Source organism: Rhodnius prolixus, unplaced genomic scaffold, assembly GCF_049639745.1.
Source record: "Rhodnius prolixus isolate KJV_2025 unplaced genomic scaffold, Rpr scaffold_8, whole genome shotgun sequence".
In the NCBI taxonomy this organism is placed as follows: domain Eukaryota; kingdom Metazoa; phylum Arthropoda; class Insecta; order Hemiptera; family Reduviidae; genus Rhodnius; species Rhodnius prolixus.
This window is the reverse complement of record NW_027411593.1, coordinates 5,356,813-5,370,522: the sequence shown is the minus strand read 5'-3', so window position 1 is coordinate 5,370,522 and position 13,710 is coordinate 5,356,813. Positions and strand designations below refer to the sequence as shown.

General features: G+C 31.9%; 1 protein-coding gene and 1 long non-coding RNA gene across 13 annotated transcripts in view; one reads left to right on the top strand and one right to left on the bottom strand.

The window, feature by feature from the left end:
- Positions 1-13,710, top strand: part of LOC141450758 (zinc finger protein castor homolog 1-like) — a 295,992-nt gene that overhangs the window by 276,412 nt on the left and 5,870 nt on the right. For 10 of the 12 annotated variants that reach the window (XM_074121525.1, XM_074121524.1, XM_074121523.1 and 7 more), the window contains exons 6-24: positions 100-238; positions 373-788; positions 1,019-1,293; positions 1,393-1,561; positions 3,330-3,504; positions 4,605-4,734; positions 4,847-4,987; positions 5,085-5,099; positions 5,197-5,394; positions 5,597-5,823; positions 5,909-6,111; positions 6,570-6,686; positions 9,809-9,874; positions 10,909-11,096; positions 11,564-11,687; positions 12,079-12,261; positions 12,359-12,488; positions 12,576-12,686; positions 13,261-13,395. In XM_074121525.1, the coding sequence (XP_073977626.1) occupies positions 100-238; positions 373-788; positions 1,019-1,293; positions 1,393-1,561; positions 3,330-3,504; positions 4,605-4,734; positions 4,847-4,987; positions 5,085-5,099; positions 5,197-5,394; positions 5,597-5,823; positions 5,909-6,111; positions 6,570-6,686; positions 9,809-9,874; positions 10,909-11,096; positions 11,564-11,687; positions 12,079-12,261; positions 12,359-12,488; positions 12,576-12,686; positions 13,261-13,395 (3,142 nt within the window). The remainder of the gene's footprint in view (positions 1-99; positions 239-372; positions 789-1,018; positions 1,294-1,392; positions 1,562-3,329; positions 3,505-4,604; positions 4,735-4,846; positions 4,988-5,084; positions 5,100-5,196; positions 5,395-5,596; positions 5,824-5,908; positions 6,112-6,569; positions 6,687-9,808; positions 9,875-10,908; positions 11,097-11,563; positions 11,688-12,078; positions 12,262-12,358; positions 12,489-12,575; positions 12,687-13,260; positions 13,396-13,710) is intronic. The other 2 variants (XM_074121522.1, XM_074121521.1) reach the window with 2 other exon arrangements.
- Positions 988-2,354, bottom strand: LOC141450763 (uncharacterized). Its single transcript, XR_012456303.1, has 3 exons — positions 1,892-2,354; positions 1,329-1,463; positions 988-1,188 (listed from the first exon to the last, which is right to left on the bottom strand). It is a non-coding gene; the product is annotated as an uncharacterized lncRNA (long non-coding RNA).

Sequence of the window (13,710 nt, the reverse complement as noted above, 5' to 3'; positions counted from 1 at the left end):
AATTCATACATATTATTGCATTCTGGAACTGTTTCTTTTTTAATTTTTATGTTACATTAAATTTAAAACCATTTATGACTAACTTTGTTTTATTTTCAGTTGTTTTAGGAAGAGATCAGAATAGCCCTGCAGGCCGTGAAAATAAAAATGTTACGCCAATGGATTATTCCCGATATGTAAGGAGATTTGCCAATTCCGTTGAGTGTGGCAATCAGTACTGCAAGGAATTAAATTATAGGTAAATTTTTCTACCCTTTCTTTCAAAATTTGATTACTTTTTTGCTATTTTTTTACAAATTGCTCGCATAATAGAGCGTTAAACTTGTTACAAAATCAAATAATCCTGTTGATATATATTTTTGTTGTTTCTAGGGAACATTTCCATTGTTTAGATTGCAATTCACGTGTATTTGTTAAAAAAGAAGAAATGATAAGACATTTTAAATGGCATAAGAAAAGGGATGAATCATTACAGCATGGTTTTATGAGATATTCTCCAAGCGATGATTGTTCGGATAGGTATCCAAACTGCGGCCATAATCGCAAACAGACACACTACCATTGTATACAGGGAACCTGTGATAAAGTATATATTAGCACGTCTGATGTGCAAATGCATGCAAATTATCATAGAAAAGATTCAGCCATAATACAAGAGGGCTTCCAACGATTACGGGCCACCGAAGAATGCAGGACCCCATATTGTGCCTTTTTCGGCCAAAGGACCACACATTTTCATTGTCGTAGGGACCACTGCCAGTTTACCTTCAAGAATAAAGCCGACATGGGTGAGTGTTTATTATTAGTAACTATAATTATTTATTCATTTATTAATAATTATCCAAATCAGCCATCATAAGCCTCTCTTTCTGGACTGAAATTATTTAAAAAATACGTTTTAAGAAATATCTTTATTTAGCCTTTATTAAATAATGGTTTTCTCACCTCCTCTCTTCTCTCAAACTAAAAATAATAATTATGAATGTATATTAATCTAGTTTTTATTTTATTTTTCCAGAGAAACATAAGACTTATCACATAAAAGATGAACAGTTGGCCCGGGACGGTTTTAAAAAGTTCCTAAAGCCAGATCCGTGCGGTTTCCCAAATTGCCGTTTCTCGCAAGTCTGCAATCACATCCATTGCGTCAGGGATGGCTGTTCATATGTACTACACTCTAGCGGCCAGCTGCTCAGTCATAAACGTAAACATGAAAGAAAAGATAGTGAAATTGCCTACAGGAAATTCAAGCTGGCCCAACAAGCAGTCGTCAATATTGGCAGTAATGAATGTGTAAATAGAAAGAAAATATTTTATATCTGACATACGTATATTTTTGGGGGCCTCTCTTGGGTGGTGTTTAACTCTTTTTTTGTTTTTTTTTTGGTCCAGCTTCAGCATGGCGAAATGCAACCCGGTGGTTCATCACTGCAACTCCTGCATCAGGCCTCATCTTTAGCTGCCTTAAATGCAATGAATGAAAATTTTAATCCTTCACCAAGACCTGAGGGTAGTGTTAGTCCCAAACTTCCAACCACACCTCAGTTTAAAATTACCCCAGGTAGGTATAGAAAAAATAATTCCAAAAAGTTTTTGTTTGAACTTCTTTGCGAAGATGAGTTTGTAGAGATCTATAAGTTTATTATTTAACCAGTACTACATAAAATAGTTTAAAGAAACTAATTGCTTAAATTTAATAAAAGTAATACCATTCACTTCAACAAGATCATGAATTAATTCATTTTCATTCTACCATTGTAGAAATAAAAGCAGTCCGACAACAGTGAGTATAACCTCCACATTTAGTATGGACTAACAACCTAGGTGTTGTTGATAAGGAACACATACGAATTAAGTGTTTAATAATTAGATCTCCAAAGCTGTACAATACCTTAAGTTTTTCCGTTATATTGTTACCTAGTTTTTATATATTTCAACGGTTTATATTTTCGTCATTGTTCATGTTTGTGTAGAAAACTTGGGTGGATAAAACTCTGGAAAAAAACAACAAAAAACAAGAATTCTACTAAAAATTCATTGTTAAATTTAATACACTGTTGGAAATGATTGTTTACTTGGTGTCAGGTTCACTAGAAAAAATGAAGGTTGATCTTTACAATAGCCCACGGAGGTGTGGCCTATTTATTTTAAGCGCATGCGCAGTACAGCACACTTACCGTTGACTTTTTAAACTACTTCCCGCCAATGTTCAATATATTCTTTTTAAATTTCTCAACTTCCCGCTAATGTGCTGTATATAATTTTTTTGAATTTCTTACCTATTTATTTTTAGTGAGCATGCGCAGTACACTCACACTTAGTAACTGCTTCCTTTCCAACGTATTATCAGTTCCCGCCAGTGTCCAGTGTGTAACTTTAAGTGCGTTTTTTTTTAAAGTTCATAAAACATGAACGTTTAAAATCTACAGTTTTTCTTTTATTTAAAGCATGTAGTCTGAGTGAAGATGGAGAGATGAAAGTTTCAAAATTTTGAATGGGTGTTGGTTTCATTAGTAATAGATATGTAGGTCCGAAGTGTGTTAAGTATGAAAAGGAGTCATTCTTCCATGGGGATCAAATGAGAGCATTATTTAAGGGAGTAAATAAATTGTATTAACAGAAGGATAGGGATTGCATTGAATAAGGTAGGCTTCTTTTCTTTTGTTTTTCATGCGTCTGAATTACAAATTAGATTTGTGTGTGGATTAGTTGGGTAGTGAGGGGGGTGTGGGGGGCGAAGCCCCCCATAAAAATAAAAAACAGATCAGGGGGTGTGGGGGCAAAGCCCCCACAAAAAGGGGGGGTTTGGGGGGCACAGCCCCCACGAAAAATTTTTTAAATAAAATTTTCAATCTTGAATTAATAATTCGAAGTGATTCTGATTCGCGTTACCATATAACCCGCCAGATTTAAATGTAAATATAAAATAAATATTTTTATATTTACATTTGAATTTGGCGGGTTATATGGTAACAGCGAATCAGAATCACTTCGATATTAGGCCACACCTCCGTGGGCTATTGTAAAGATTTACCAAAATGGGAACATTTATGAAGTTGGGCCACATGAGCATTTTCTAGAAAGCAAACTTCAAATTTTAATTAGAAACATCAACATGTATTTAGTTTTTATTTTAAGGAACTCTGACGAATTGAGTCGCTTAAATTCAAAGCTTCCGGCTGCATTTTTCGTATTTGAAACGCATACACCATATGGTTTGGGATTGATAAACCTTTTATCACTTGTGTCTGTAAAACTAGAGATTGCTTTTCTATTGATAACATAGAGCAATGAAAATTATCTTTTACAATTTCCATTTTTTATTTCAGCTACTACACCACCTGGTTTCCTAGATCAGTCAACATCTTCACAAGAATACTGTGACGATGAGTTTACAAGATATATTTCAAGCTATTCGGCCGGACAGCCTTGTCAGATTTCTTGTCCACTTTCAAACTCGGAACATTATCATTGCAGGGAATACTCTTGTGAACTACCTTTCAGGTAATTGTTGCTTATTATTGTCTTTTAGTTTTTTTAGTATGTATGGAGTCTCCTCGGTACTTCTTATAAAACTTACTTGATCAGTATCTGCTTCATGATAATTTAGATTAGATTTTAACTAGTAAATTTAGAGAGTTTTTTAATCATTAAACCACTCTAAAACCCACAATTCTTTTTGTACCCTCACTTGTAGATTTTTTAGTAAACTATTGTTGGAGTTTTCTTAGATTTTTATTTGAGATTGGATGTAATGTAAGCTAAGCCTATCTCTTTGACTTGCAACTTTTTCTTTATTAAGAAAGATTGATATTGGAAATTCTTGGGATGAGCAGTTACGTCATTGTTTTCTTCAACAGTCATTGTGATGAACTTTTTGTCTGAAGGCAACTATCCTTTTCCGTTTAAATTTGAAGTTTCGATAAATTTAATTATTTAAATTTCTGTTAGAGAAAGTTGTGTATGTTCATGATAGGTTTTCTTCGCTCATAAGTTGAAACTTTCCAAGTTATTGTTTTCACTCAAATTGAAGAAAAAGAAAAGAAAAGCTAATCCCAAGATGCTCCGGGCGCAAATGATCTTAGAAAATAGTTCTTGGGATTCGCTTTGGCGATGTTATTGGTAATTTGTTTTTTCTTTATCTTCTTCTCCTTGTATTTCTTCCTAAATTTCCGTTCTAGTCCTCTTCGCTGTAATGCAGCCTTCTCAATTGGATCTTACTCTTTCTCTTCCCCTTTACCTGTTAACATTTTTAGGCTTCATAGTAAGCTTTGAAGTTTTACCTGTCTCTACACTCATGAGAAGTCCAAAACACTTCAACCTATTTTTCTTGAGAGAGATTTCTTGAGATTCCTTCAGGAATGTGTTATGTTTACATGTTTTCCCTTCTGTTGGTTCAATCTTTGTTAAATTTCTAAATTACTCATTCATTTAGCATTTAGAGAATCTTATTGTACATTCAGATCAGTTTAAAAACTCGAAAATCAACTGAAAGACAATTGGAAGGTTTGCAAAAAGTGAATATGAAAGAAAGTGTTTCATCTTATTTTGTATTTACAAAGGATTGTCAATATCTCGTGTTTTATCTTTTTTTTTTATTGTAGATGCCGAGAAACAGCGGAAGGGCATGCACGTATGCATGAAGCGCAAGAACGTGTAAGTGATTTCTATCAGGAAAGTTCCTCACATTGTCCAGGCACCTGCCCAAACGAAAAGCACTACCACTGCACTTGGGTACGTGACTGATAACTTGTTTTTTTTTAAAAAAAAAATAAATTAAACAGTATGTTTTAATTATTATTATTATATTTTAATAAAAACAAATTTGTTTTATTTGATTCTGTAGGATGGTTGCTCCGACATTGTAATGCCCAGTGAAAGGTTAGAACATTTCAGATCACATGAAATCTCTGCCCAACATAATAATACGTTAGACAGTTTATTTAGGCGGAAACGTGGTAGGCCTCCAAAAAATAGAATTATCGAGGTTAGTGTTTTTTCTCTTATTGATTAGAATTTAAAGGAAAATAATGTGTTTGCTCTCGAATTTAAAATCTAATCAAACTTTTTATTTTATTTTCCAGGTTTGGAATGACTATGTAAGTACTTCAATTTTACTATTTCATTAATTTTATTACATTCTTTATAGTAGCAATGAAATTAGTGTTCTTTTATTTCAATTTCCTATTTATTTAGGCAAGCGGAGGAATGGCTGACACCCCACAAGCTATATTTACAAGTTTTAAACTTTCTAAACCACCACCTATTGTATCACAAAATTCAGACGCAGGAAGTACGGCCGCAGCTTCTGCATCTACTTCTTCGTCGCCGATTACTATCACACCAGTTAATGACATCAAACCAGCGGTGCATTCTCCGACCTCTCATCCTTTGGTAAGTATTGATAACATTATATTCAAAAATTATGTGTTGACAACCCACCAGTACCTTTACATAAACTGTCCTTTTGGGATAGCAGTAGGTGCTTAAGTAGCTTAGATCCCTTTCTTTGAAAAGTGTCAATAATAGGTACTCAAATTTGAGACGAACTTTTAGTTCATTTCCTACATTTCTTTTATTATTTCCAAATTTCCAGGAGATGCAAGGTTTTCAACCATACAACGGTCCATGTCCAGATCCATTGTGCGGTTTTTCCGTTAAGTCACAACACTTTCACTGTTCCCGACCAAGGTGTTTTTTCGCTACAGACAGTGAAGAATTTCTTGTAGCACATGCTAGAGATTTCCATGACAACATTGATATTCTTGATGGATTTCTATTTTTCGATCGCTCCGTTGACTGTAGGATCGAATCATGTGCTAGGTAAGCATTCATTTTTTAAATCATGTTTTTTTTTAAAAAAAAAATAAAGCTGAACTTTAATTTTTTTTTTTTTAATTATTTATAGCAATAAAATAAATAGACATTTCCATTGTATCAAACCTGGCTGTGGTTACTCCTTTGTACGATATTCCCATATGGCAATCCATGAAGCGGAACATCGGCAGGCCGAAGTAAATGAACAACAGCTGTCTCCTTCGTCCCATCAGTCTCAACATTCGCAGAATCAGTCACGTAGATCTCCAACTCCTCAGCAGCCAACAGATCTTAGTGAGTAGTATCTTCTTGAAATGTGATTTAATTCCGTCGTAGATGTTATAATGGGATTCATAGCATTAAATTATAGATATGATTCGTAAAGAAGAGACTAAGGTACTTCTTAGAACGGTAAAGAAAGATTCAGTCACCAATTTTGAATCTAAAAGATCCAATAAAAGTGTTGAATGAGCGAGTATAATTGAATGAACATTGTCCTGTTTTCAAGCTAAACTCAAAGTGTTGCTCATTTCAACTATTCTTCAAACCTTTTAGTATTGTGTGAATTTCAGTCTAAATGTTTATTGAAAAAGTAAAATGTAATTAGGTAAGCTTTAACTTGATAAACTCGTACGAGTTTTCTCCCTTGTTTTTGGCCTTAAGTTATTACTTACCTTTAATTTAATAATTTTATGAAATTAATTAATTTAAATCTGAAAAAAAGATAAAATTAAAAAAAAAAACTATTTTAGGTGAGAATAATGAAAAAGAAGTAACCACAATAAAATGTGAACCATTAATACATCAATCGAACCATGACAAATACCCTGAAGAAGTGACAACCGCAACTAATACAAACCGACCCACAGGTAAGCTTAAGCTCATCACAAGTTATTCAGTTTGAGGGTGAAATATCCACAAACTTTTTTTTAATCTTTATTTTTAGTCTAAATAAATCAATAAGAGAGTATTATTTAGGATATTGATATTATGGCTCATACTCTCTCTTGATCCAAAAACATTTATTTTTCTTTCACTTTTTTAGTGTTTTTCAAGTATTATTTACATTGTGCATGTTATTATTCTACAGGGACGTTGAGTAGCACTTTTGTAAATATGGCACAAAGTAAATTGAAAGTGTGATTGCATGAAATTTTTGCATTTGCCATCAAAGTTAGTGTAATTCAATTCTGTTCTGTTAACTTGTACTATTTAAAGATTTTTAAGAGAATAAAAAATTGTTTCTTTTAGATCATAAAAATCTTCTTTTTTTTTGTTTTTGTCTTTTTAAATTTTTTTTTTTATTGTTTTAATAAAAATCTTAGTGTAAAATTTTCGGTCACAGCAAGGCCTCAACGTTTGTTAGTGATGAATTTTCATTTGATTTTCCGCAAACTCGGAATTTTCCTTTTATCCTCGGCAATAATATTTAAGTGATAGCACCCCCCTTCACATTTGCCTTAAAATCGTTAACTTTGTTTGGAACTTGTGTACAATTAGTGCACCAAAAACCCGTTTTCGAGAATATCTTAAACAAGTGAAAAATTCTTTTAGCGGAATGTGCAATCGCTTGAGGAATTTCGATTGCTAAGTTGCAGTCACCAAAGAGAACCCAAATATGTTGTTTGATATTCCTCCATTTTAGAATTTACTTTGAAATAGTGCAAAACTTCAACTTAATTGAAACTTAATTGCTTCTTTTAGGATAAAATTGCTTCTTTTACTATTCAATGGTAAAATTGAATATAAAATTGAACTACTATGCATTTGAGGCAGATGTAGTTACGGATTTTTTTTTTTTTGTAATACACATTTACAAAAAAAAAAAATTGTTTATTTTTGATTTGTACTATTATAATTGATTTGTTTTTAGTCATTATTTTACATTTGTATTTATTTATTAACTAGTTTTGTCAATAGTCTTTCTTTTAGTTTAAGTCTAGTTTTTTGCTAGCGTAAACTTTCTCATTGTTTTAGCAGGTTCATGGTGGAAATAGTGTTTGCCAATTGCAAAAATAAAAGACACTGCACTATTTAAAAGGAAATGGTTTCTATTTCGTTTTCTTTCAAACTTTGTTTCAAATTTTATACTTACTGTGATTTAATTAACCAAAAAATGTAATTCAGAGAACTCTCTCGGTTTTTTTACGAAAATTTCTTAGTATTGTTGGATGTCCACAAGGGAGTTTAGCATTTTTTTTTTTATGATTAGTAGATGAACGTTTTTCTGTGGTATCCCAGATTTGTAATTTAATTATATCATTAAATTATTTACAGCTATTGAGGGGTCAGATTTGTAAACTTATTTAGTATTTTATAAGTTTACCGTCTACTAATTTAAACTCGAGAATTCTTGGTTATTTCACTAAAAATCTCGATTTAGTGAAAAGCTCAACTTCAGAGCTGAACATTAGTCTTTCCAAACATAACAGGAATCCGTTGTGAATTGTTTTTCAAAAAATGAAAGTGTTTTTCTAAGTCTTTTCTATCACAGTTCCCTATATATTAGTTAGTGTATTGGATCTTGACATTTTACGCGAATTTTTTCTTAAATTCAATTTCCTATTACTAAAGCAGCGATCATTCTGTCTTCCTTGACTTAAATTTTTTTTATTTAAGGATTTCCATTTAACATTTAACATATGAAGAATTATGACAGAATCTCGTAGGGAAATTAGTATCTCCGAACAGTATTATTATAAGTATTAAAAGATAGTAGAAATGTACTATTACTAACACCAGCCATACACGAGTTTATCATTCCCATTAGTTTCTCATTTCTCAGCGATCCTAGCGACCCTGCGGTTATTCCAGCCTAACAACGCATACAATTTGGCTTTCAGCTCTCCTCTTTCATAGCCAAAACTATGGTGTTTTACCACATTGAACAAGAACAGACATTTCAACAAGACTAAGAAAAATAAAAGCATTCACTATTATCAATAACTACGTTAAAATGTTTTCAGTTTTAGTGTTAATATTTGAAACAAAGTTTGTAAGTACCGAAAAAATTTTATATATATATACTTTTTTAAATTGTTATTGTATGCATTTAGCAAGCACGTAAATCATTAAGTTTAATATACAGGATGCTTATGTAATTCGCCCAAAAGATTGTGGCAAAATCATTTTCAATAATTTTGTTACTAAAGATCATAAAATTTGTTGGTTAAAATGTTGAACTAAATGTTTATTAGTTTCAATGTTTCTATTTAAAATCATAACAATTGGACAATCAATTACAAATTTTATGAATTTTAAAGTTACAAAATTAGTTATTGCATTTTTTTTAAATTCGAAAACAGATGGAAACGAAGCTTTTGGATGACAGAGTAGATGGATTTATTATTTATCTTCAATCCAGAGAATATAATTCTAGTCATAAAACAATATTATTTTGTGATTGTCACTAAATCTTTGGAATAGATTTAATTTCTTAAAATTAACACTTACGATTTAAAATTGAACGTATAATTAAATTCACGAAAGATTACTTAGTGATTTATTCGTTCGATGTAACTTCTATTTGAAATATATCTAATCCTGCTAGTTCAGTTTCCTGCCTTCTTCAAAGGACCATTTTTAAAGAAGTTCTATTTGAAAGATCGCGACTTAGTTTTTTATAAATGCAACGTTGAGCATATAAAAGCCTTTCTTCAAATACTTTTGTACATAAATTGATTCAAATCCATAGATTTTGTTAAAAGTAAGTAACAATCCGTGTTTTGATGTAGATTGGTTTCACACTCTGAATCAAGTGAAAGAACGTTTCCAATTACGAAAAAAAAAAAGACATGTTCAATCTCTTAATTCATTCATAAGTATTCCTGTATATTGCATTCACTTTGCACACTTCTTTCACTATAAGTGCAAAAAAGTAAATAAGTGCAATTTTTTAGTAAAATAATTTCTTGGTGCACTAAAAACTTTTATTTAAAAAAGAAAAATTGTAAAGAATGCTGCTGATTGAGAACTGTTTGAATTGTTGAAGTGGTGAGGGCCTCAGGTACTTTCTACCCGCTCTGTGGTGTCCCTTCTCCCCCGCCTCCCATAACAGGTGGGTCCTATCTTCAAAACATTTTCTATTTTTATTATTTTTTATTCATATTATTATTCATTCTTACGTATTATTGAAGAATAGTCTCTTTAGAATTGATAATATCTTTTTTTTTTGTCTTAATAGTATAGTTTTTCTAGAAAAATGTTAATTTTAGTCCTTAAGAGTTAGAAAATTCCATTTCTTTTAATTTTCAGTAGAGTTCCTCAGGGCTTTACGGATTGCATTCATTATTAATAATATTCTATTATTTAGTGAGACTATTTTTCACAAAGTGTATTAGATTTTTGTTAAGTTATGCCTTCAAGCAAATTATAGACGTAACCGACATCAAATCTTTGAACATTCAACACTTTCGCTGCTAATAGCGTCTAGAAATCCTTTGGTTTCATATATAGCTTAAATTTAATAGTAATTCAAAAATCATATTTGATCAAGTGATAAATATAACGCTAGTTTTTGAAATTGACGTCGTGATTAATTGAAAATGTAGCTGGGTTCTTTACGCTGCTAGATGTTACTTCGTTCACTTCAGCCGTCATATTATGCATGTTTTCTGACCTTTATATTATCAACCATAATGAAAACTTGTTAACAATTAGTATTTGCTTTAAATTACATTAAAAGTTGTTTCGCCTTCTGTCCTGACTTTAGTACCCTAAAATTAAGTTTTAAATAAAATAAAATTTATGTTTGTATGTGTGTAAACATTATAACAAGTTTAAACGTAATCGTTTGAGCCGTTTTTGAGAAACAAAAATAGTAATGAATGAATAAACTTAGTAAAAATCAATTCAATGAACATATCAGTCATTTGGGGGTAATTCATTCAGGACGATGGCCTCAAACTAATTGGAAGAAACATTATGTCGTAAGAGATTCAGCAGCGAAAGTGTTAATTAAAATTTAAATTAAAAAAAATAAGAACGTGATATAAAAATAAAATGATTTTATAGTCTATTAATTCTTGTTTTTGCTATGCTTTGTTTTTAGTGTTGATTTTTATTAAAATTTCCATAATTGGTTTTTCACAGAAACAGTAAAACCTGAGGTAATAAAAAAAGAGCCAGGAACCGAAGCATCTCCACATGCGCAGCAACAACAGTTTCCTGAATGGATGTCCATTGAACGGCATGAACGCTACGGCCCAGAGGTAACTTGTAGTCGACCATTTTGCAAGCTTAAAAGGAAAGAGCATTACCACTGCAATGCATGCAATCAGGTACTTTAGATTGTCAAGCATGCCATCTTTCTAAATTAAAACTAGCAACACATCATTTTACCAGATTTTAACAAAAACTAGTAACAATAATAGTAATAATTTAAAAAAAAAAAAATTAATTTTATAATTTCTAATTTTATTTTAATGCTTACTAACAACTTAACAACTTTGCTTTTGCGTTTGTAGCGTGTGCTTATTCTGCTTAAGAATACATTATACAAAAAAAGTATACCATATTACATTATTTATAATAATCTTAGAAAGGCAAAACATATTCTGCACAACACCACTACACGTCTTTGTTGGATTCTGTCCTAGAATTCATAAACAGTCTATGAAAAATTCCAAAAATCTCTATTGCACTTTATTTTGCTTTGAGCTACATTTCTGTTTGGCACAAAAATCTTGATCGATTTATTTATTTGTTTAATATTTAACTATAAATATGTAAATGGCATTGTTTTTAGGCTTTCTCCGAAGTAGAAAGGTTAAAACCACATATTGCAAAGCACAGTCCTTCAGCAATACCTCCAGTGATGGTGAAAACGGAGAACAATAATAACGAAGAGAACAATCAACAACCACATCATGGTAAATAAAATGGTCTCCCATTGTTGGAATGTTATTTCTTACTTAGCTTACATCTGATACTTCCTTGTACAAAATTCGGAATTTCGTAGCCGATATATCTGGTATTTTCCAAAAGATATTTTCAAGTTAAGAGATTCATCGAATTACATTCGTTAATAACAAAAAATATATAAATAATTACTTTATTTCGAATGTGAAATAGAGTTATTTGGGAGAGAATAAATTAAATAATTCCAGTAAATCATTTGCAGTAAGGGTTTTATTTCAAAGTATGTGAGACAAATGTTTCAAAACATATTACAATTTTACTGCAATCAAAGAATATATTAATAAGAAACTGAGTAACTAAAAATGTATTTATTTTCTGTAATATGATTATATATTTCTTTAGGTATTAACATCTTGCCGTTAAACTTGGAAAGCCAAGATGGAAGTATGATGCATCCTCCTCACTTTCCTGGCTTTAGCGCGGCAATGGCTGCTGCAGTCGCAAACCAACAATTAGCCATGATCACCTCCCAGGGCATTCCGTTTATGCCTCATGGAATGCCCGGCCTTTATACATCACCTTCAGGTAAATAAATATAATTCACTTTTTTCAACTCCTCGATACATCAATCTTCTCCTTAATCTAAAAAAGATAATAAGTGAATGTATTTATTATTTACTAGGTTTAATGTTCACCGGACCACCTGGTTTTGCCCCTCATCATTCCTCTTTAGTAAATAATGGTTTATTAGAATCTGCACGTGCTTCAATGCTCTGCGGAGACGCTTCGCCTGAGTCATTGTTGCCGAGAAAGTAAGTATTATTATTATTTTTAAAAAACTGCTTGACATGACACAAACATGTGATATTAAATAAAAATGACCGGTGATTTTTCTTCAGCTCAATCTCACCACAAAGAGACATGTCTGCAGAAGCGAAGAAAGCTAGAGTCCAAACGTCTATGAGAATGTTGAAAGATGAACCAGTGCCGGATGGTTATTTACGATTTAGGTACGTGTTTATAGTTAATATCTGTTGTTAATATCTTGTCATAATACTTCACTAATTTCTAGCTCCCTTCAACAGGGGTAAAACCCTGTCTTTAGAACGCAAGTTCGGTCAAGTATTTCTTTCTCACAGCCCAGAGTCACTCAAACTTCGAGGCCATTGCACAAATCTTTTCAACTATTTCCTGACAAAACTTGGAACACCTTATGTTTTCCACGTGTGATTTTTCTGACTTTGGCTGTGTGTTTTTCCGCAATCCTTCTTCCAGCAAATCCTCTCAATGTCGTTTAGCAAGACCTTACCTGCATTGGCCTAATCTTCCGGTTTTCTATACCAATAAATATAGCTTTGGCTATCACATCTTGCGTACAGTTAGGCACCAGTTCAGATGGGAGGTCTATCAATGGCTTGAGTCACTTTCCCTTGCTAAGCTCTTTGTTTCAAGGAGCTCAAATTATTGAAAGCTCACACAATATGCAGTCTTCATTCAAAAACTGCTTCTCCACGTTTGTTAATTGATTTTTAATGCTTTTATCATTCATCATCATTATTTTATTTTATTTTTTTTCTCTTACAGATTCAACGAAGACTGCAGGTACAGTCATTGTGGTTACAGAGAACATCAAACTCATTTTCATTGTATGAGACAAGATTGTGGCTACAGTTTCTGCGATAAAACCAGATTTGTTCAACACACTGCACGACATGAAAGGTAAGTATAGCCACTTATAATGATGTCAAAGATTTTTTTTGCAAAATATTTAGGAAGTACCTGGATGATGAACTGTGCGCAGGAATGCGGTTTTACTCCCCATTTTGGGCAAAAAAAAAAATATAGTCTATGCACCAATCGAAATAGTATTAAATTTTGCATAATATGATGGTATAATTTTGCATATTATTATAAGACATAACTAGCGCAACTAAGGTGACGTACAAAGTGGAAACCAAAGATAATATATTTAAAAAAATTGTTTTCCAATAATGTGCTATATATAGCCAATGTAAACATAATACAGAAAGTTCT